The sequence below is a fragment of the Danio aesculapii genome, chromosome 1 (assembly GCF_903798145.1).
Source record: "Danio aesculapii chromosome 1, fDanAes4.1, whole genome shotgun sequence".
Taxonomy (NCBI): Eukaryota; Metazoa; Chordata; class Actinopteri; order Cypriniformes; family Danionidae; genus Danio; species Danio aesculapii.
The window spans coordinates 53,231,714-53,256,557 of NC_079435.1; the positions used below are offsets into that span (position 1 = coordinate 53,231,714).

General features: G+C 43.5%; 1 protein-coding gene across 1 annotated transcript in view; it reads left to right on the top strand.

The window, feature by feature from the left end:
• si:dkeyp-9d4.3 (caskin-1) overlaps positions 1–24,844 on the top strand; it is a 96,812-nt gene that overhangs the window by 54,500 nt on the left and 17,468 nt on the right. The window contains exons 7-11 of the mRNA XM_056462798.1: positions 3,363–3,471; positions 10,731–10,839; positions 10,937–11,031; positions 13,082–13,196; positions 18,317–18,556. Coding sequence (XP_056318773.1) covers positions 3,363–3,471; positions 10,731–10,839; positions 10,937–11,031; positions 13,082–13,196; positions 18,317–18,556 — 668 coding nt within the window. The remainder of the gene's footprint in view (positions 1–3,362; positions 3,472–10,730; positions 10,840–10,936; positions 11,032–13,081; positions 13,197–18,316; positions 18,557–24,844) is intronic.

Here is a 24,844-nt window from a genome sequence, read left to right on the forward strand (position 1 = left end):
GTAACACCAACATAGAGAACAAATGTTTTAAATGTTCATTATATTTCAAGTTTGCAGTGGTGTTTTACTGTATTCTGAATCAAATGTAGCCTTTTTGACATTAAGAGACTTAATAAAAAAAGCATTGATGCATAGTCGAACTGTTATAACTAAAGTTATTTACCAGACATTTCACCCGTTTTATTATTGCTCTGATTTAGCAGTCATCAATTCAGTGTAAGGGGACAGACATTGACGGCGTGAAAGCCTGACACAGCATTTAGCTCACTGACACAAAACTGTCTCGGTTGCATGACTGATGTGCCAAGACAGGTCAGGAGCAAAGAGATCGGGGATGATTGGAGAAACGAAAGACACTGTCCGATCAGTCCCTGGAGGCTTCATTCATTACATTCACACACACACACACATAGACACACACACACGCACATTCAAACAGCGTGTCCTCGTTTTTCCCTTTGATGGACAGTGCCGTCACTGCCTGCTGACGCACAACGTTAATTAGTGATTTCATCTCTCATCACATACTTTAGGTTGCTTGTGGATCACTATGAATGTGCGTTTGGTTAGACGGGTGTGAAGGACACTCTTTAGATGCTCAATTTTAAAATCAGGGCTTCTCATCAAGCAAACGAGCACAATCTGACCTGTAAATAACCTTTATAAGGCATTTTAAGGGAATCGCTGCACTGTTGCTTCCTAACAGCTCTCAAATCTGGACTGATCGAGTGCTTCTCTTGGCTGCAGTTCAGCTGCTTTAGTTTTAAAAGCAATCTAGATTTTAGCACATAATGTACAGGAATGTATTTGCTCATCTAGACAGACAAATAGGGGAGCGCGGGGCACAAAGTAACGTCGGGTTAAATGTAACATGGAGTTTTAAGCTATTTACTCAGGGTTAACCATGGCATGCTTTAAATGTTTTCACCACAGTGTCAGCAGACGTCTTCCTGCCAATTATTGAAAAATTTTAGTGAAATTTGTATGAGAAACACAGGAGAAACCATTTTTGCAGCCTAAAAGTATTTTTATTATACTCTATTTTTTTTATTTTAAAAAATCTGTGAAAGTATGAATGTAAAATCTTATATTGTTGTGATTACCGTCTTCTAGGCTAAAAGATGAAACCATTTTGAAAGATGTGATAAACTCACAGTGACTGCTAGCCAGTTTTGAGCAAAACATGAGACAGCGGGGTTAGTTGTAACAGGGTGTTACAATTAAGCCACACACTGTTGGACACCAATTAAACTAACAAAATAATTTTTAGAATTTTGAATGTAACATTGAGAACTTTAAAAAAAAAATTATAGTAAATATTGTTTTAATAGAAAAAATAATATTTTATTGCTAATAATGCAAATAAATGCATTGTATAATAATGGATAAATGGATAATAATGTAAATAGATTCAAATGTGTTTATCCAATAAACAAATAAATACATAAACATGCTGAGCTGTGTAGAATAAAAAAGAAATGAGCCAATTACTGAGGAAATCTAGCTACTATTTAAAGTAAACAGAAATTAAATTATCTTTGTGAAATCTGCCTTTGTAAGCATGTGTTGCAACTAACCTCCTGTCTGTTACAACTTGCCCCGCAGGTGGGGTAAATAGTAACATTTTTACTTCTGGCACTTTTGGCAATACTGCACAGGAACCATAGGTCCGGCGATCATAATTCCAATGCTAATTTTTAGGGGAGGCTTGTGTGTTGTTGGTAAAAAAATATGGTTTGTCTAACACCATTACTTTGTTCATTATTTGACCAAAACCAAAAATTGTTACTTTGTGCCCCGCTCTCCCCTATTCATAGCATGATTTGCGTAAATTACTGTAATCATCAGTGATTTGACTTTTTATTTTAGTCTGTTTCTTTTTTTTAGATTAATTTAAAGAGCCTTTAATGAACATAGAGTAATTACAGTTAATATGTTTGAACATATATGCATATATTTGTATCTATAATTGTTGAAAACATATATGTAAACAGCCATTTTTTGTCTTGTCTTAAAATATATGTTGCATATACAGTTGAGGTCAAAATTAGTAGTCCTTCTGTTAAATACAGATTTTTGTTATGTGAGGACACTGGACAACATAGTTTGATCCACTTGCAGTTTAATTAAGAGAATCATCTAGCAAGCAAAGGTCAAAGGAACAAGAAGGCTCAGAAGGCTGTTATTATCCATTCACATGGTTAATCAGCTAAAGATCACCTACGGCTGCGACCAAAAGTTAACAAGAATTATTTATACTATTTATTAAATTTAGCATTAATTGTATTTTATTAACATCTACCCCAACCCCAACCCTAAACCATCACATTAATGTACAAACAGATCTGGAGTCTTCTCTATTATTATAGCTGATTAACCACAATAATTATTTATGCTATTTATTAAATGTCCCATTAATTGTATTTTATTAACGTCTACCCCTACCCCAACCCCAACCCCAACCCTAACCCAACCGTCACAGTAATGTAAAACAGATCTGGATCTGAAGTCTTCTCTATTAGTATAGCTGATTACCCATGTGGATGGATGATAACAGCCTTCTGAGCCTACTAGTCTCCATAGTGATCTTCCGGCTGTGTGTGTGTAATCAGTGGGAAACAAGAACAGGTGTGTGCGATGTGCATGCTGGGAGTTTGTTAACGTGACAGAATTGTAGTCCGGATGAAGGTGCATGTTTACCAGTGATCTGCAAGCCTGGATCGCTGGTGATCATGAGAATTATATTTAAATATTACCAACTTTTTGCAACAATTTTTTCAACACCTTTTAAACAGAAAAAGCTTTAATTACAATAATAATTTAGTCTTTTTCTTTTTGCCATGATGACAGTACATAATACTTTAGTTATCTTGTAAGATACTATTATTCAGCTTTAAGTGCAATTTAAAGGCTTAACTAGGTTAATTGGGTTAATTGGGAAAGTCATTGAACAACGGTGAATTGTTTTGTGGCCAATCAAATAAAATAATGTCTTAAGAAGGCTATTAATATTGAGGTTAAGAAAGTTTTTAAAACATTTTAATACCTGCTTTTATTCCTACCAATCTAACAGAAATAAAGCTTTCCCAATAAGAAAAAAATACTATAGGAAATACTGTGAAAATGTCCCTGATATGTTAAACATCAGCACTTGGAAATATTTGAAACAGAACTAAAGTTTGGACTTAATATTTGTTTTCTAGAAAGAAGTGGTCAGTAGAAGACGATCATTTTTTTCAAAAGTCTACCACATACTGTAATGTTTGTGCTTTTTGAAATAATGCTGTGAAAGAGAAACATTTATTGGGTTTAAACTGAAAAGCATACTAGCTTTTATAAAGTGTGTTTGTGTGTGTGTTCAGGTTACTGATCCAGGCCGGTATAGATATAAACCGACAGACGAAATCAGGCACAGCGCTGCATGAAGCTGCTCTCTGTGGGAAAACTGAGGCTGTTCGACTGCTGCTGGATGTGAGTAGTTGTCATGGATTGGTCAGGCTCTCACGACCCCCACTCACGAAGATCACCATCACCTGACTTCTAATGAGCACACAGCTGCATCACATTCACGAGCACCAGATAAAAGCACAGCACTCCAGTCGCTCATTGTCCGGGCTCGTCTCGACGAAAGCGGACAACTGAGCGACCACTCAGCGTAGTCATCCTCAGCTAAAACAAACGATTTACTTACCTGTTCTCTTTGTATTCCTCCTAGTCTTCCTGGTCCTCCCGAATCGTCCTGTCTTCCAGTCCTTCCAAGTCTGTGTCATCCTCTGTCAGCTGTATCTGGTGTGTGCTGTCCATCCTCGTGTATTCCTGTTACCCAGCCACGGAGGAAAAGACCCCAACATCATTCCTGATCCTCCTGGCTATCCTTCATGTGCTCCTTGTTGTCATTTAATAAACACCCTAACGTTTCCTTACCTCTGTCTCCTGTCCGCTTCATAACAGAAGCCCGGACCCATAACGACGACAACATGAGCACCCCCGATCACCTTCAAGAGCTGGTTGACCAGTTGAAGCGGATTCTACAGCCACCAGCTCCACTTTCCAACGCACCACCAGCACCGAGCACTTCCGCCTCCACAGTTTCTTCTTCGGCCCTTCCTTCCAGTCCCATGGCCCGACCAGCGCCCTACTCAGGCGGAGCGGGGGAGTGCAATGGTTTTCTGTTACAATGTTCCCTCATATTCGAAATGCAACCTTCTCTATATCCCACAGATAAGTCGAAGATCGCCTACATCGTATCTCTACTCTCTGGACCTGCACTTAAATGGGCTGAGACGATCTGGAACCAAGCCGGGCCGGTCATGAATTCCATCACTACCTTCACGGAGTATTTCAAAGAGGTGTTTGGACGTTCTGATGGGGAAGTAGCCGCTGGAGAGCAGCTGTATCATCTAAAGCAAGGTACTCTATCTACACAGGAATATGCTCTCCGGTTTCGCACTCTAGCAGCTGCAAGTGGATGGAATGAGAGATCGTTGTTGACCACGTACCGGCTCGGCTTGGAACCCACTCTCCGAATCCAACTGGCCACATTAGATGATACAATGGGTCTGGAGAGATTCATCCAACATTCTCTCCGATGTTCCGATCGTCTCCGTTCCTATCAACAGGACACCATCACCCCCTCGTCTGCACTCCTCCAATCGCCTGAGTCAACAGCCTCTCCAGAACCAGAACCCATGATAATAGAGTCTGGAAGACTGACATCAGCGGAACGACAGAGGAGGCTGACCCGGGGTCTGTGTCTATACTGCGGTGTCAGTGGACACACCCGTATGGAGTGTCCCCTTCGTCCCATTCGGACTTCAGTGAGTGTATTCAGTACGAATATTGAACAATGTAAACCACTTACTACCACCGTACAAATAACTACTGCCTCTATTTCTCTCCTTGTCACAGCCCTCATCGACTCCGGGTCAGCAGGGAACTTCATCTCCCAATCCCTCTGTCGTCAACTCCACCTCCGTACTGAGGCGTCCTCGCATATATACCAGATACAACCGATAACCCAGTGCACTCGATCTTCGACCCGTATCCATCGACAATGCGAAGACATCCTTCTTCAAGTGGGGTTGTTACATCAAGAGAGGATTCAATTTCTGGTTCTGGAGGGTGCAAATATGGACATCATTCTAGGGCGCCCGTGGCTGGTGAAGCACGATCCCATCATCTCTTGGGGCACAGGAGAGATAAAGAAATGGGGATCTGGATGTACACCTGCCTGTTTTCCAAATCTCCCTCTTCAAGGTCGGAACCCCATTTCTTTGTTTGCAACATCGGTCGAGAGCCCTCCTGAGAAGCAGTCTATCCACATTCCTAAGGAGTACAGCTCCTTTCATGATGTCTTCTGCCCCAAGAGAGCTTCCCAGCTACCGCCGCATCGGCCATGGGACTGCGCGATCGACCTAGTTCCAGATGCCCAGTTGCCAAGAGGTAGGATCTACCCGCTCTCGCTTCCAGAGAATCAGGCAATGGAAGATTACATAAGGGAGGCTCTGAGTCAGGGGTACATACGTCACTCAAAATCACCAGCCGCCTCAAGCTTCTTCTTTGTGGCCAAGAAGGACGGAGGGCTGCGTCCATGCATCGACTACAGGGTCCTAAATAACGGTACAGTAAAATACCGATATCCCCTTCCTCTGGTACCAGCCGCTTTGGAACAGCTCCGAGAAGCTAAAGTCTTCACTAAATTGGACCTCCGCAGCGCGTATAATCTGATAAGAATACGTGAGGGGGACCAATGGAAGACAGCATTCGTGACCCCTACTGGCCACTATGAATATGAGGTCATGCCTTACGGTCTGGTCAACGCCCCCTCCGTATTCCAAAACTTCATTCATGAAGTCCTCCGGGAGTTTCTTCACCACTGTGTAATAGTGTACATAGATGACATCCTCATTTACTCCCGGAGTGAGGCCGAACATCGCCAACACGTTGCGGAGGTCCTACACACATTGAGAGAACATCACCTCTACCTCAAAGCGGAGAAATGCTCATTCCACCAGAAGTCGATTCATTTCTTGGGATACATCATTGACCAAACCGGTATACGTATGGATGGGAAGAAAATTGAGGCTGTTCTATCCTGGTCAGAACCCACTTCCATTAAGGAGCTCCAGAGGTTTCTTGGGTTTGCTAACTTTTATAGACGGTTTATCAAGGACTACAGCAGGATTACATCACCTCTCACTAATCTCCTCAAGGGTAAACCCAAAGGACTGGAGTGGACCAAAGAAGCAGCCGCAGCCTTCCGCCTTCTTAAGAAGGAGTTCACAAGGGCCCCACTCCTGACTCATCCTGACCCAAATCTTCCTTTCGTGGTGGAAGTGGACGCATCCACCACCGGCGTCGGGGCAGTATTATCTCAACATCATGATACACCGCCCCGACTGCATCCCTGTGCCTATTTCTCTCGGAAGTTGAGCCCGGCGGAGCAGAATTACAGCATAGGAGACAGGGAGCTTCTAGCAATCAAGCTAGCCTTGGAGGAGTGGCGTCACTGGTTGGAGGGAGCCAAACATCCGTTCCAGGTGATCACAGATCACAAAAACCTCCAATACATCAAAGAGGCCAAGAGACTATGTCCACGTCAAGCCAGATGGTCACTTTTCTTCTCACGTTTTGATTTCTCCATTTCCTATCGTCCAGGACCCAAGAATCTAAGAGCAGACGCTCTCTCTCGTTTACACGAGCATCACGATCATGAAGAACTCCCAACGAAGATTCTTCCCGAACACATCTCCATTTGTCCGATCACCTGGAACGCTCCTCCAGTCGTTGCCACTCCGGAAGCCCCTGCTCCGCCGGGATGCCCTCCTCATCGGCAGTTCATACCACCTGAACACCGGGTAGATCTGATCCCCTCCTTACATACCTCGCTAGGCACTGGACATCCAGGGATCAACAATACTCTCTCGCTAGTATCCCAACGATTCTGGTGGCCAAACATGGCAAGGGATGTGAGGCAATATGTTCAGGGCTGTAAGGACTGTGCCCAATCCAAGAGCCCACGTCATCTACCCGCTGGAAAGCTCCATCCCTTGCCGATTCCGAACCGTCCCTGGTCACACCTAGGAGTGGACTTTATCACTGACCTCCCTTCGTCAGAAGGTAATACCTGTATTCTAGTCATAGTAGATAGATTCTCAAAGTTTGTCAAACTAATCCCTCTGAAAGGTCTTCCCACAGCCTTTGAAACTGCCGACAATATCTTTAATCAAGTCTTCAGGTCATTTGGTATTCCAGAAGATATTGTGTCGGACAGAGGTCCACAGTTCATCTCACGTCTATGGAAAGCCTTCTTCAAGCTCCTAGGTGTGGCCGTCAGCCTCTCTTCTGGATATCATCCCCAAACCAACGGGCAGACAGAGAGGAAGATTCAGGAGGTGGGACGGTTCCTGAGGACCTTCTGCAGTGGTCACCAGAACTCCTGGAGCCAGTATTTGGGCTGGGCGGAATATGCCCAAATTCACTGCGGCAACCCTCCACCGGACTCACGCCATTCCAGTGCGTCCTGGGCTTCCAACCACCGCTCTTTCCCTGGGATGGCGAACCATCTGATGTCCCCGCAGTGGATCACTGGTTCCGGGAGAGCGAGAGAGTCTGGGACGAGGCTCATCAACATCTGCAGAGGGCAGTCCGTCGAAGCAAGGTAACCGCCGATAGGAGAAGGTCTGAAGAACCCAGATACACACCCGGACAAAAGGTGTGGCTATCCACCCGGGACATACGCATGCGACTGCCCTCTCGCAAGTTAAGTCCCCGATTTGTTGGTCCCTTCACCATCGTGGAACAGGTTAACCCCGTCACCTACAAACTACAATTACCCTCTCACTACCGTATTCACCCTACATTCCACGTATCACTCCTGAAACCCTATCACGATCCTGTTCTTCCCTCCACAGAGCCTGACCACGAAGAGGAACCCCCTCCTCCACTGCTCCTAGAAGAAGGAGCCGTCTACGCAGTGAAGGAGATCTTGCGTTCCCGACGTCGTGGTGGCCAGTTGGAGTACCTGGTGGACTGGGAAGGGTACGGCCCCGAAGAAAGGACATGGGTTCCCAGAGCTGATATTCTCGATCCTAGTCTCATGGTGGAGTTTCATGAGAGCCACCCTGAGTTCCCAGCGCCTAGAGGCAGAGGGAGACCACCACGGCGTCGGAGGTGTCGGCCCTCAGGAGCGGGCCCTGGGGAGGGGGGTACTGTCATGGATTGGTCAGGCTCTCACGACCCCCCACTCACGAAGATCACCATCACCTGACTTCTAATGAGCACACAGCTGCATCACATTCACGAGCACCAGATAAAAGCACAGCACTCCAGTCGCTCATTGTCCGGGCTCGTCTCGACGAAAGCGGACAACTGAGCGACCACTCAGCGTAGTCATCCTCAGCTAAAACAAACGATTTACTTACCTGTTCTCTTTGTATTCCTCCTAGTCTTCCTGGTCCTCCCGAATCGTCCTGTCTTCCAGTCCTTCCAAGTCTGTGTCATCCTCTGTCAGCTGTATCTGGTGTGTGCTGTCCATCCTCGTGTATTCCTGTTACCCAGCCACGGAGGAAAAGACCCCAACATCATTCCTGATCCTCCTGGCTATCCTTCATGTGCTCCTTGTTGTCATTTAATAAACACCCTAACGTTTCCTTACCTCTGTCTCCTGTCCGCTTCATAACAGTAGTTCATCTGAATGCATAAAGAACATGAAAAAGGTGCATTTTTTGTATGGTGTAAACAATAATAATTTTTATGACTGCTTAAAGCAAGCATCCATGCATGCATGTATTTTTTTAAATACACACTGCATATTTTTGGGGGTCTATAAGAAGCTTTGTTAGTTTGTTTAATATGTATTGAAAAATTTATATCAGCAATACTGTAAAATGTTATTGCAATTTTAAATCACTTATTCTAGTTTCAATCATTTTCAGTATTATTATTTTAATCTTTAGTCTCATATAATTCTTAATTTTTTTAAAGCAACTTAAATATTTTCTGGCAACAGTTGTGAATTTTTTTGTGATTAAAAAGTCTAAAAGCAGGATTTATTTGAAGTAGAATATTGTCAGAATGTCACTCAAATCATATTTTGCATGAAACAAGTGATTTTTTTTCATTTCTTGGTCAACATTTATGATTAATATATATACACAAAAAATTATATGGAAAAAAAGTCATGACTACAAGTGTTTTATGTTACTTTACCTTATTTTAATAAGTTAATCATGTTTCAACATTTTTTAAGTTATGCAAAGTTTAACATAATATTTTAGTCAGTTTGATTGAAAAATTAAAGCAGCAAAAATATTTTTGCAGTGTACAGTTCAGACAGCATTCATGATTTAGCCATCCAATAAGAACCTGAATGAATATAGAATATAAAATCTAATTCAAACTATTAATGTAGACTGCGATATTATCTCACTAGCTGCGTCTCAAATGGCACACTACACACTATGCACTCATGCGCTGTACTTATGTACTTATGCACTTACACACTTAACAGCATAGTGCATATATGTAATGTCGTCCCAAATGGAACACTAATGTTTTTTTACTAAGTTCAAACCATTTTCCTGATGACGTTTGACGGTTGCCAAATAAGTGAAATAAATGACCAAACTATCAAATAATACCTGTCATGAGTATAACCGTGTTCACCATCGGGAGGTGCTATAATCCCTCTCGTAGGAGAATTTTGCTTTTACAATCTAAAATAAATAGTTATCCAAATGTGCGCCCGATAGCTCCGCCCCTCATTCAACCGGTAAAATGAAGTGTCGAATGATGGACACTTCACGCACTCAACAGCCGCTGCTTTGCTCATGTAGCGGTTGTTGAGTGTGTGAAATGTCCATCATCCGGGTAATTAAAGTGCACTTATTATTTTTAGAGTTTTCAGAGTGAACGCACTACTTACACTATTTATTCTACAAAATGGCGTAGAACAGTGCATAAGTATGCGATTTGGGACGCAGCTACTGATTCTAAACAAAAAAGAGGGATATTATGTTGTAGTCAAGTGTACTTTATTTAGGTTTTAACTTTTTGTGTTCTTGAGTTTTCTGGTTTTTATGTTTAATCTATAAATATCTGCATATAAAAATACAATGACAGGGGGTTGCTTGGTGATTTTCAAAAGTAATTTTTTTTATTAATCTATTAGAATTACCATATTTTATCCATAACCCACTGAAGATAAAAAATGGTTACATAAAAAACAACAACATGCAAATAAAAAGCCATCAGCCTTTAACCTTTTTTAAATTGGATTGGTGTGTTTACATTAGATTAACAACATTGCAAGAGCGTCAAATGCAGCAGATTGATTTCACAGCACCAGGTTAAACTTTCTGACACCTTTATGGCAATCAAATACATTAAAAATGAGTACAGGCCTCAACTGAACATTGAGGATGATCTCTGAGTGGCGGTTTCCAAAATTAAATCAAGAATAGACTTGTGTTAAAAACAACCTGCCCACCAGTCTCATTAGGTGAGGTTAGTATAACATTAAACAAATGAATTAATGATTATAAAAATTATATGGTTGTTAGACTGTTGCACTTTTTTGTGTTGTTATTATACTCATGTTTATATAGGCCTATTACTGTGTGTGAGTCACGAGTCACTGGCACTGTTATTTTAGGGGTCTCGAGCTGAAAAGTTTGGGAACCCCTGATGTATTGTATGATGTGAATGTGTATTGTGGCATCTCTCCTCAGAGTGGTATCAGTGCCGGAGTGAGGAACACATATTGTCAGACAGCACTGGATATTGTTAACCAGTTCACCACTACTCAAGCAAGCAAGGAAATCAAACAGATGCTGAGAGGTACAGTAGGAGACGTTTATACAAACACAGATTCACATAAAAATGTCAGAGGCTTTCTGAACTTGTCGTTTTTTTTTTTCTGTGTACCTTCATACAGATGCATCGGCTGCCATGCAAGTGAGGGCTCTGAAGGATTACTGCAACAACTATGACCTAACAAGCCTCAACATTAAAGCAGGGGACATCATCACGGTAAAGGAGGAATTATTTTATAGTATTAATTCATTTATTTACCCTCTGTTTAGTCTCTATTTCAGAGGCCACCACAGCTGAAGGAACCGCTAACTATTCCAGCATTTGTATTCCAGCATGCCATGCCCTTCCAGCCGCAACCCAGTATTGAGAAACACCCATTCACACTCATTTATACACTACGGACAATTTAGTTTCTCCAATTATGGGGGAAACCGGAGCACTCGGAAGAAACCCACGCAAAGACGGGGAGAACATGCAAACATAGAAATGTCAACTCAGCTGGGACTCGAACTAGTGGCCTTCTTGCTATGAGGCGACAGTGCTAACCTATGAGCCACTGTGTTGCCCATCTTTTATAATAATAAGCGTCTTAAAGTGATAGTTCACCTGAAAAAATGTACCCTCCTATCAAATGGTTCCAAAAATTTATGGGTTCTTTTTTTATTGAACACAAAAGAAGATATTTTGAAAAATGTTGGAAACTGGTAGTCATTGATATCCACAGTAGAAAAAGCAAATAATATGGAAGTCAGTGGTTATTTTCAAACATTTTTCTAAATATCTTCTTTTGTGTTCACTAGAAGAAAGAAACTCAGACAGGTTTGGAACAATATCATTTATGTAAACACACAAAAACAACATTGACATTATATCAGACACCGTAAAAAGGGTATTTCCAGCCACTAAACTTTTCTGACAGGGTATTTGAGTGTCATTGAGTGACAGATAAGTGAAAGTATGGAACTACTATTCAGGAGTTATTATTAGGGATTATAGATTATATAAATTTAGTGGGGTATTTTTTTAAAGCATGTTGGTAAAACGCGGACGCGGTTATGAATGTATCAAAACATGTGCTCGTTTGTTGTAAAAATTCATAATAATGACAAAAAAAAAATCATTTGTGCATCTCCTGACTTCATAGTGCAGCTACAGTATGCTGCTGTTTTAGATGGTGTACTCTGGGAAATTTTCTTACCCCTTGGTTTTGAGTATGGTCCTGAAAAATCTCCGTTTGAAGGGGTATCTTGTCCTTCCCCTTAGCCCTACACCTTCAAGCTAAAGAGAATGGGGACAGCCCTACCCCTTCACATGAACACGCAAAACGAGGGGTAGAGGTAAGGGGGAGGGCTAAGGGATAGAATTGAGATTGGGCCTTAGTCTTATAACCAATCAAACGTTTCTGTTTTGCTAATGAATGCAATGACCAATCAAAGATGTTTTTGAAAAATCATGTGACAGTGAGGGCCGGAGTAAAATCTTTGTCATCATAGAAACAAATTTAATTTTATATATATTAAAGTAGAACATCATGATAGTATTTCAGAATTAGTTCATACTATTAATGCATAAATAAATAAAATCTTATAAAGTGTTGCATTTCTTTTAAATAAACAAAAACATCAAATTCATTCATTCATTCATTTTCTTTTAGGCTTAGTCCCTTTATTTATCTGGGATCGCCACAGCGGAATGAACCTCCAACTTATCCAACATATGTTACATGCAGCGGATGCCCTTTCAGCTGCAACCCATCATCAGGAAACACCCATACATTCTCATTCACACACATACACTACGGACAGTTTGTTTAGCTTACCCAATTCACCTGTTCCACATGTCTTTGGACTGTGTTGGCGTGTCTGGGTGCTCCGGTTTCCCCCACAGTCTAAAGACACGTGCTCAAGATAAATCAAATAAGCTAAATCGGCTGTAGTGAATGATTGTGAATGAGTGTGAATGGATGTTTCCCAGTACTGGGTCGCAGCTTTAAGGGCATCCGCTGCGTAAAACATGCTGGATAAGTCGGCAGTTCATTCCGCTGTGGCGACCCCTGATGAATAAAGAGACTAAGCTAAAGGAAAATGAATGAATGAGTTTATAATGCAAATGCATGAAATGAACTCCCATTGAATTTATTATTATTATTAAGTGTTAAATTATTAAATATAAATTCAATTGTTGTTATTTTATCAAATGGTACAATGTATGCATGCATTTTTTTCTATTCTTGCTGCTTTCTACAATATTTCTGTGTGATCTTCAGGTCTTGGAGCAGCATTCAGACGGACGATGGAAAGGCTGCATTCATGACAACCGTACAGGAAATGACAGAGTGGGTTACTTCCCGTCCAACATGGTAGAAGTCATCAAAAGGGCAGGTGTGGTACTGCATCATCACATGAGCCTCCTAGGATGTCATGTGACACATATGCACATTTTAATACACTCTGCATCAAAGTCAGTCTGAAGCACATCTGGCTGGCACTTCAGTAAATCTTCATGTGTGTGTGATCGGGTGAGTTTGTATTTAGTGCATGCATTTCTGCATACATACAGTATGAGCATTTGTGTCATTGTGTGTTGTGTGTGTGAGTTAAGGATGGGCATTTTATTCATTTAAGCCTAGTTCACACTACGTGACTTTAAACATCAGCAGATCGCTGTGCTGTTCACACTACACAACACTACTTAAATGATCCACAAGAGGGGGTCACACTACCAAAACACAGCCAATGAAATGTTGAGGGAGGAGCTGTCAGAAAAAGCTGATGACATCACTGTCTGTGTTTCAAACTTCACTGAAAGCTTTCAAGGGAGCATTTAAAAACATGGTCAATCAGCTGATGCGTCAGCACATCAATCACTTATCTGCAAGGTTCAAGTGGATAGATGAGGCTTTAACACTAGAACTACAGAGGCAGTCAGAGTTTTTAATTTTTATAATCATAATTTAATATCTCCTTGAAACTAATCGTTGTTCAGTAGTTCGTACTTAAAGACTGCCGAGCGCCAAGCGCCGAGCTTGTATATATTATAGATTGTGAAATTTAAAGGTTTTTTTTAAGCTTTTTTTTTTTTTAAAGTATGACGGTAAAACACGAATGTGGTTATAAATATATTAAAACGTGTTTGTTTGTCGTAAAAATTTGTAATAATGACAAAAAAGTACTAATTTCTCCTTACTTCTGGGTTCAGCAATACTGCCGTTGTGGCAGGTGTATTTGGGAAAATTTTCTTACACCTTGGTTTCGAGTGTGGTCCTGAAAAATCTACGTTCGAAGGGTTATTCACCTCTCCCCCCTTAGCCCAACGCCTTCAAGCTAAAGAGAATTAGGACACCCCTAGCCCTTGGCGTGAATGTGCAAAACGAGGGGTAGGGGAAGGGGAAGGGGCTAAGGGGTAGAACTGGGATTGGGCCTAAGCAAAGCAGTCCAGAGGCAGAATGAGCAAAGCAGTCTAGAGGCAGAATGAGCAAAGCAGTCTAGAGGCAGAATGAGCAAAGCAGTTCAGAGGCAGAATGAGCAAAGCAGTCCAGAGGCAGAATGAGCAAAACTGTCCAGAGGCAGAATGAGCAAAACAGTCCAGAGGCAGAATGAGCAAAGCAGTCCAGAGGCAGAATGAGCAAAGCAGTCCAGAGGCAGAATGAGCAAAGCAGTCCAGAGGCAGAATGAGCAAAGCAGTCCAGAGGCAGAATGAGCAAAGCAGTCCAGAGGCAGAATGAGCAAAGCAGTCCAGAGGCAGAATGAGCAAAGCAGTCCAGAGGCAGAATGAGCAAAGCAGTCCAGAGGCAGAATGAGCAAAACAGTCCAGAGGCAGAATGAGCAAAGCAGTCCAGAGGCAGAATGAGCAATGCAGTCCAGAGGCAGAATGACCAAAGTGGTCCAGAGGCAAAATGACCAAAGCAGTCAAGAAGCAGAATGAGCAAAGCAGTCCAGAGGCCGAATGAGCAAAACAGCCTAGAGGCAGAATGAGCAAAGTAGTCTAGAGGCAGAATGAGCAAAGCAGTCTGGAGGCAGAATGACCAAAGCAGTCCAGAGGCAGAATGAGCAAAGCAATCGAGAGGCAGAATGAGCAAAGCAATCCAGAGGCAGAATGACCAAAGCAGTCTATATCCACATCCTAGCAACTACATAGCAACAAACTAAAACTGCCCTACATACCCTTGCAACTGCATAGCAATACACTACAAACATCCAGAAACATCTTAGCAACTTCAAAACAACTAAATAAAAGCTAACTAAAACATTCTTGCAACTCCACCAAAATCTATAACAAACAACTTAGTAACTGCAGAGAAACACACTGAATTCTGCCCAGGACAACGTAACAACTGCATAGCAACACACATATTACTATCAAGATTGAAAACGTTTCAGAACACCCTAGCAACCTTGTGTCATAGACCGTAATTCGTTGTATTGTTGTAAACAGTGAATTAGTGTATTTTCATTATTATTCTATACTGTCTTGTTGGAGTATTTAAATACATGAGAACACATGGATGCCCATTCTCTCTGTGTGTGCGTGTGTTTGTGTGTTCATTCACTCTGTATCCAACTGTCCTGCCCTTTATCACCAGTCAAGTGATTGTAATTAGAGGCGTCAGCTGGAGGAGATGAAAGAGAGAGAGAGAGTGGAAAAGAGGGCAGAGGAGAGCGGCTCATCTCTCTGTCACTGTTCAGTCGTCTCTGCGTCCACCTGTACCATCCTTTCCATCCCCCTCTTTATTTTCCTTCAGCCCACATCAGAGACTCTCACTTCTGCAGTCAAACACACCTATGCAGACAGACTTTCACACGTTCATACACACACATCAGTAGTGAATGTAGCTTCTTAAAGTCGGCATGAAATCAAAACTGACTCTTTTTAATTATATGTGTATATTGTAGTGCTTGATAGTAGTAAATTATATCTCTGTGGCCGTTATTAGTTTGTAGAAAATAATTTGCCCTCATAATCTTTAATCAAATTCCACCTGGGGTATCAGTGGGGCTATCAGTGCATTTGAAGCAGGGTTATCAGTCCTTTAGGGCAAGGCTATCCGTCCTATAGGACGGGGCTACCAGTGCATTTAAGGTGGGGTTATCAGTGCTTTAGGGCGGGGCTATCAGTCCTTTAGGGAGGGGCTATTAGTGCATTTAAGGTGTGGTTATCAGTCCTTTAGGGCAGGACTATCAGTGCATTTATGACGGGGTTATAAGTCCTTTAGGGTGGGACTATCAGTGCATTTAAGGCAGGGTTATCAGTCCTTTAGGGCGGGGCTATCAGTGCATTTAAGGCAGGGTTATCAGTCCTTTAGGGCGGGGCTATCAGTGCATTTAAGGCAGGGTTATCAGTCCTTTAGGGCGGGACTATCAGTCCATTTAAGGCAGGGTTATCAGTCCTTTAGGTCGGGGTTATCAGTGCATTTAAGGCAGGTTTATCAGTCTATTAAGGCGGGGCTATCAGTGCATTTAAGGCAGGGTTATCAGTCCTTTAGGGCGGGACTATCAGTCCATTTAAGGCAGGGTTATCAGTCCTTTAGGGCGGGACTATCAGTCCATTTAAGGCAGGGTTATCAGTCCTTTAGGGCGGGGCTATCAGTGCATTTTAGGCAGGTTTATCAGTCCTTTAGGGCGCGGCTATCAGTGCATTTAAGGAAGGATTATCAGTCCTTTAGGGCACGGCTATCGGTGCAATTAAGGCAGGGTTATCAGTCCTATAAGGGCGGGACTATCAGTGCATTTATGACGGGGTTATCAGTCCTTTAGGGCGGGGCTATCAGTGCATTTAAGGCGTGGTTATCAGTCCTTTAGGGCGCAGCTATCAGTGCATTTAAGGCAGGGTTATCAGTCCTTTAGAGCGGGGCTATCAGTGCATTTAAGGCAGGTTTAGCAGTCCTTTAGGGCGGGGTTATCAGTGCATTTAAGGCAGGGTTATTAGTCCTTTAGGGCGCGGCTATCAATGCATTTAAGGCAGGGTTATCAGTCCTATAGGGCAGGGATATCAGTGCATTTAAGGTGGGGTTATCAGTCCTCTAGGGCGGGGCTATCAGTGCATTTGGGGGGGGATATCAATTCATTTAAGGTAGGGCTATTAGTGCATTTAGGGCAGGGCTATCAGAGCTTTTAGGGCGGAGCTATCAGTCCTTGTGTATCAATGTGTGTGTCATTTTTGCCCTGCTTCCGCAAGAGGCAGTGCTTTTAATATGATATTCCATCAGTAAAACTTAGCTCTTCGTTCTCATCATCAACTGGCATCTGGAAACATTCTGCACCAGAGGGTGCCATTGGTGATTCTATTGGACAGTAATCCTCCACAAACTATCATGCAAATCTTCCTGCATTTTGTTAGCATCTTCCAACAATCAAATCAGTTCCTAACCACCCTACATTTGTTTCTCATTTCCAAAACCATTTCAATCTGATGTATGTCATGGCAGGGGAAAAAAGGGACAATCTTATCTTACATTTCATGCTGACTTTAAGAGTAAAGAAACAACAACAGCATTGTCATAATATTTATATTGGATTTATTTATTTATGCATTATTAATAAATTATTATTATTATTACTTTATGCCACATGGTTCTCAAACTATTGCCTAACTAGTGCCAATGGTCATTGAGGCTGTGCATCAAATTAGCAGAAGCAGTAGTAGTAATAGTTGTAGCTGTAGTAGTAGTAATATAATTTTGGGCCAAAACAGTGAACTTGGGGGGGATTTAAATAGTTTTATCAGATATTTTTGGTTTTCCTAATTGAAAGCTCATTGTCTTTTTTCAAAGCCTTTATGATGCTCTCATAAACTTCCATTTAGGCCTGAGATCCAAAATAGCCTCTTGTTGAAGGGTAATCAATATTTGCATCTTTAAAATCAGTTGTACAGGTACGTGCCATAGACTCTGATGGGGCTCTATGGGCTGTGTGTCCACAAAATCCACTGCTGGGCAATACTTTACTCTTTTTATTTATTTATTTATTTATTTATTTATTTATTTATTTATTTATTTATTTATTTATTTATTTATTTATTTATTTATTTATTTATTTGTTTGTTTGTTTGTTTGTTTGTTTGTTTATTTATTTACTTCAATATTGTAGTGCATCAATATTGATTTTTTTTTAAATGATGTATATACAGTAGACGACACTCCAACATTTGAAATCCCTATTACCCCCCTTTCTCATGCATGAATGTAGTCTGCATGCATAGCATAGTGTAGCACATAGATCATAGTTATAAAGTAGTTCTTTGTTCTGTGGAATTCATTTGTAGTTATATGTTTTCTTAAAATAGTATGCATGAGTACACTTTTTTTCAATTTAGTGTTTCTAATGTTTATGTAACTTCATTTTTCACCTTGCATGTTAACTTACAGGATAAAGCTAAGCTCACCGATAGAGTTAGCTAATTTTGCTTGAACATGTTTTGTTTTGTGTTTCCTTTCCTGTTTTCTGTTGTTCTTGTTCTTGTTGTTGTTTGTGTTTTTTGGGTGTTGCCGTTCTGTCGTACCCAGGTCCCTCAACCCAACAGTATCTTAAGATACACATCCGTCCGCCAGCAATTGGTTCAGTTATCATGGTGAACGGTGACTCGTCCCACATTTTCTCCCTGCCCCTCACCCCTCCACCACCCCCTGCCCTCCCCCTCACCCATCAGCCCCTCTTCACCTCATTTGGCTATAATATGCCCACCTGCAGCACAATTGGGTTTGAACCAGCCTCCTCCTGCTCAGAGGAGCCACAAAATGACACAGGTATAAACACACACTGACATCAGCAGAAAAACAACATACACACATTTATCCATCATGAGCATATCATATCATACACTTACCATATTTATTTTACGAAAGCTTAATTGTTTCTTTTTTCCATTGTGTTCAACATTTTTATGCCAGATTAAGCAGATTTACCCTTCTGGTATCTTTACCATAAACACTATGAAAAAAACTGGGCTCCACACAATCAATTTGTGTTGTGACAACATGAGATAATTAAGTTAACACATTGGTTTTTACAAATTTAAGTAGATTGAACATAAAACAATTATGTTATCTCCCCAAAAAAACATTTCATTTAATGCAAAAATCCTTAAAAAATAAATGATCATTAATATTGTATTATTATTATAAAATTTTGATGTATAATCAGAAAATGTTGGGACAGATTTCAGTAAAGTTTTACAGTGCAATTATTCTTGTGGCGAAAATTATCTTAATTATTATGAAAATTATATATTAAATAATTACATTACACAGTACTGTTCAGTAGGGATGGCTGACGTGAAACTGACGTTTCGACACAGTGTCGAGATCCTGAAGCACAAGAGTTTCGAAACACTGCACCGAAGCTTGATCCAAAACACCCAGGTCACGGTCACGTTACTAAGATGATTCAACAGACCCAGGTCATGTGACTAAAAGTGATTCGAAACACTCAGGTCATGTGACTAAGGTGATTCAAAAGACCCAGGTCACTTGACTAAAGTGATTCGAAACACCCAGGTAACGTGACTAAGGTGATTCGAAACACCCAGGTCACTTGACTAAAGTAATTCGAAACACCCAGGTCACGTGAATAAGGTTATTTAAAACACCCAGGTCAGGTGACTAAGGTGATTCAAAACACCCAGGTCACTTGACTAAAGTGATTCGAAACACTCAGGTCATGTGACTAAGGTGATTCCAAACACCCAGGTCACTTGACTTAAGTGATTCGAAACACTCAGGTCATGTGACTAAGGTGATTCGAAACACCCAGTTTATGTGAATAAGGTGATTTGAAACACCCAGGTCATGAGACTTAGGTGATTCGAAACACCCAGGTCATGTGACTAAGGTGATTTGAAACACCAAGGTCACGTGACTAAGGTGATTTGAAACACCCAGGTCACATGACTAAAGCGATTCAAAACACCCAGGTCACATGACTAAAGCGATTCAAAACATCAGTCATTTCAGAAGCGTTTTGAGACCTGGCGAATCCGCGTTTGACTGAAAGTTCGGCAAAAAAATCTTGTATAGCCTTGTGGACTGTGCGTGTGTGTTATGAAGCGGACAGGAGACAGAGGTAAGGAAACGTTAGGGTGTTTATTAAATGACAACAAGGAGCACATGAAGGATAGCCAGGAGGATCAGGAATGATGTTGGGGTCTTTTCCTCCGTGGCTGGGTAACAGGAATACACGAGGATGGACAGCACACACCAGATACAGCTGACAGAGGATGACACAGACTTGGAAGGACTGGAAGACAGGACGATTCGGGTGGACCAGGAAGACTAGGAGGAATACAAAGAGAACAGGTAAGTAAAGCGTTTGTTTTAGCTGAGGATGACTACGCTGAGTGGTCGCTCAGTTGTCCGCTTTCGTCGAGACGAGCCCGGACAATGAGCGACTGGAGTGCTGTGCTTTTATCTGGTGCTCGTGAATGTGATGCAGCTGTGTGCTCATTAGAAGTCAGGTGATGGTGATCTTCGTGAGTGGGGATCGTGAGAGCCTGACCAATCCGTGACAGTACCCCCCTCCCCAGGGCCCGCTCCTGAGGGCCGACACCTCCGACGCCGTGGTGGTCTCCCTCTGCCTCTAGGCGCTGGGAACTCAGGGTGGCTCTCATGAAACTCCACCATGAGACTAGGATCGAGAATATCAGCTCTGGGAACCCATGTCCTTTCTTCGGGGCCGTACCCTTCCCAGTCCACCAGGTACTCCAACTGGCCACCACGACGTCGGGAACGCAAGATCTCCTTCACTGCGTAGACGGCTCCTTCTTCTAGGAGCAGTGGAGGAGGGGGTTCCTCTTCGTGGTCAGGCTCTGTGGAGGGAAGAACAGGATCGTGATAGGGTTTCAGGAGTGATACGTGGAATGTAGGGTGAATACGGTAGTGAGAGGGTAATTGTAGTTTGTAGGTGACGGGGTTAACCTGTTCCACAATGGTGAAGGGACCAACAAATCGGGGACTTAACTTGCGAGAGGGCAGTCGCATGCGTATGTCCCGGGTGGATAGCCACACCTTTTGTCCGGGTGTGTATCTGGGTTCTTCAGACCTTCTTCTATCGGCGGTTACCTTGCTTCGACGGACTGCCCTCTGCAGATGTTGATGAGCCTCGTCCCAGACTCTCTCGCTCTCCCGGAACCAGTGATCCACTGCGGGGACATCAGATGGTTCGCCATCCCAGGGAAAGAGCGGTGGTTGGAAGCCCAGGACGCACTGGAATGGCGTGAGTCCGGTGGAGGGTTGCCGCAGTGAATTTTGGGCATATTCTGCCCAGCCCAAATACTGGCTCCAGGAGCTCTGGTGACCACTGCAGAAGGTCCTCAGGAACCGTCCCACCTCCTGAATCTTCCTCTCTGTCTGCCCGTTGGTTTGGGGATGATATCCAGAAGAGAGGCTGACGGCCACACCTAGGAGCTTGAAGAAGGCTTTCCATAGACGTGAGATGAACTGTGGACCTCTGTCCGACACAATATCTTCTGGAATACCAAATGACCTGAAGACTTGATTAAAGATATTGTCGGCTGTTTCAAAGGCTGTGGGAAGACCTTTCAGAGGGATTAGTTTGACAAACTTTGAGAATCTATCTACGATGACTAGAATACAGGTATTACCTTCTGACGAGGGGAGGTCAGTGATAAAGTCCACTCCTAGGTGTGACCAGGGACGGTTCGGAATCGGCAAGGGATGGAGCTTTCCAGCGGGTAGATGACGTGGGCTCTTGGATTGGGCACAGTCCTTACAGCCCTGAACATATTGCCTCACATCCCTTGCCATGGTTGGCCACCAGAATCGTTGGGATACTAGCGAGAGAGTATTGTTGATCCCTGGATGTCCAGTGCCTAGCGAGGTATGTAAGGAGTGGATCAGATCTACCCGGTGTTCAGGTGGTATGAACTGCCGATGAGGAGGGCATCCCGGCGGAGCAGGGGCTTCCGGAGTGGCAACGACTGGAGGAGCGTTCCAGGTGATCGGACAAATGGAGATGTGTTCGGGAAGAATCTTCGTTGGGAGTTCTTCATGATCGTGATGCTCGTGTAAACGAGAGAGAGCGTCTGCTCTTAGATTCTTGGGTCCTGGACGATAGGAAATGGAGAAATCAAAACGTGAGAAGAAAAGTGACCATCTGGCTTGACGTGGACATAGTCTCTTGGCCTCTTTGATATATTGGAGGTTTTTGTGATCTGTGATCACCTGGAACGGATGTTTGGCTCCCTCCAACCAGTGACGCCACTCCTCCAAGGCTAGCTTGATTGCTAGAAGCTCCCTGTCTCCTATGCTGTAATTCTGCTCCGCCGGGCTCAACTTCCGAGAGAAATAGGCACAGGGATGCAGTCGGGGCGGTGTATCATGATGTTGGGATAATACTGCCCCGACGCCGGTGGTGGATGCGTCCACTTCCACCACGAAAGGAAGATTTGGGTCAGGATGAGTCAGGAGTGGGGCCCTTGTGAACTCCTTCTTAAGAAGGCGGAAGGCTGCGGCTGCTTCTTTGGTCCACTCCAGTCCTTTGGGTTTACCCTTGAGGAGATTAGTGAGAGGTGATGTAATCCTGCTGTAGTCCTTGATAAACCGTCTATAAAAGTTAGCAAACCCAAGAACCTCTGGAGCTCCTTAATGGAAGTGGGTTCTGACCAGGATAGAACAGCCTCAATTTTCTTCCCATCCATACGTATACCGGTTTGGTCAATGATGTATCCCAAGAAATGAATCGACTTCTGGTGGAATGAGCATTTCTCCGCTTTGAGGTAGAGGTGATGTTCTCTCAATGTGTGTAGGACCTCCGCAACGTGTTGGCGATGTTCGGCCTCACTCCGGGAGTAAATGAGGATGTCATCTATGTACACTATTACAAAGTGGTGAAGAAACTCCCGGAGGACTTCATGAATGAAGTTTTGGAATACGGAGGGGGCGTTGACCAGACCGTAAGGCATGACCTCATATTCATAGTGGCCAGTAGGGGTCACGAATGCTGTCTTCCATTGGTCCCCCTCACGTATTCTTATCAGATTATACGCGCTGCGGAGGTCCAATTTAGTGAAGACTTTAGCTTCTCGGAGCTGTTCCAAAGCGGCTGGTACCAGAGGAAGGGGATATCGGTATTTACTGTACCGTTATTTAGGACCCTGTAGTCGATGCATGGACGCAGCCCTCCGTCCTTCTTGGCCACAAAGAAGAAGCTTGAGGCGGCTGGTGATTTTGAGTGACGTATGTACCCCTGACTCAGAGCCTCCCTTATGTAATCTTCCATTGCCTGATTCTCTGGAAGCGAGAGCGGGTAGATCCTACCTCTTGGCAACTGGGCATCTGGAACTAGGTCGATCGCGCAGTCCCATGGCCGATGCGGCGGTAGCTGGGAAGCTCTCTTGGGGCAGAAGACATCATGAAAGGAGCTGTACTCCTTAGGAATGTGGATAGACTGCTTCTCAGGAGGACTCTCGACCGATGTTGTAAACAAAGAAATGGGGTTCCGACCTTGAAGAGGGAGATTTGGAAAACAGGTAGGTGTACATCCAGATCCCCATTTCTTTATCTCTCCTGTGCCCCAAGAGATGATGGGATCGTGCTTCACCAGCCACGGGCGCCCTAGAATGATGTCCATATTTGCACCCTCCAGAACCAGAAATTGAATCCTCTCTTGATGTAACAACCCCACTTGAAGAAGGATGTCTTCGCATTGTCGATGGATACGGGTCGAAGATCGAGTGCACTGGGTTATCGGTTGTATCTGGTATATATGCGAGGACGCCTCAGTACGTAGGTGGAGTTGACGACAGAGGGATTGGGAGATGAAGTTCCCTGCTGACCCGGAGTCGATGAGGGCTGTGACAAGGAGAGAAATAGAGGCAGTAGTTATTTGTACGGTGGTAGTAAGTGGTTTACATTGTTCAATATTCGTACTGAATACACTCACTGAAGTCCGAATGGGACGAAGGGGACACTCCATACGGGTGTGTCCACTGACACCGCAGTATAGACACAGACCCCGGGTCAGCCTCCTCTGTCGTTCCGCTGATGTCAGTCTTCCAGACTCTATTATCATGGGTTCTGGTTCTGGAGAGGCTGTTGACTCAGGCGATTGGAGGAGTGCAGACGAGGGGGGTGATGGTGTCCTGTTGATAGGAACGGAGACGATCGGAACATCGGAGAGAATGTTGGATGAATCTCTCCAGACCCATAGTATCATCTAATGTGGCCAGCTGGATTCGGAGAGTGGGTTCCAAGCCGAGCCGGTACGTGGTCAACAACGATCTCTCATTCCATCCACTTGCAGCTGCTAGAGTGCGAAACCGGAGAGCATATTCCTGTGTAGATAGAGTACCTTGCTTTAGATGATACAGCTGCTCTCCAGCGGCTACTTCCCCATCAGAACGTCCAAACACCTCTTTGAAATACTCCGTGAAGGTAGTGATGGAATTCATGACCGGCCCGGCTTGGTTCCAGATCGTCTCAGCCCATTTAAGTGCAGGCCCAGAGAGTAGTGATACGATGTAGGCGATCTTTGACTTATCTGTGGGATATAGAGAAGGTTGCATTTCGAATATGAGGGAACATTGTAACAGAAAACCATTGCACTCCCCCGCTCCGCCTGAGTAGGGCGCTGGTCGGGCCATGGGACTGGAAGGAAGGGCCGAAGAAGAAACTGTGGAGGCGGAAGTGCTCGGTGCTGGTGGTGCGTTGGAAAGTGGAGCTGGTGGCTGTAGAATCCGCTTCAACTGGTCCACCAGCTCTTGAAAGTGATCGGGGGTGCTCATGTTGTCGTCGTTATTGGTCCGGGCTTCTGTTATGAAGCGGACAGGAGACAGAGGTAAGGAAACGTTAGGGTGTTTATTAAATGACAACAAGGAGCACATGAAGGATAGCCAGGAGGATCAGGAATGATGTTGGGGTCTTTTCCCTCCGTGGCTGGGTAACAGGAATACACGAGGATGGACAGCACACACCAGATACAGCTGACAGAGGATGACACAGACTTGGAAGGACTGGAAGACAGGACGATTCGGGTGGACCAGGAAGACTAGGAGGAATACAAAGAGAACAGGTAAGTAA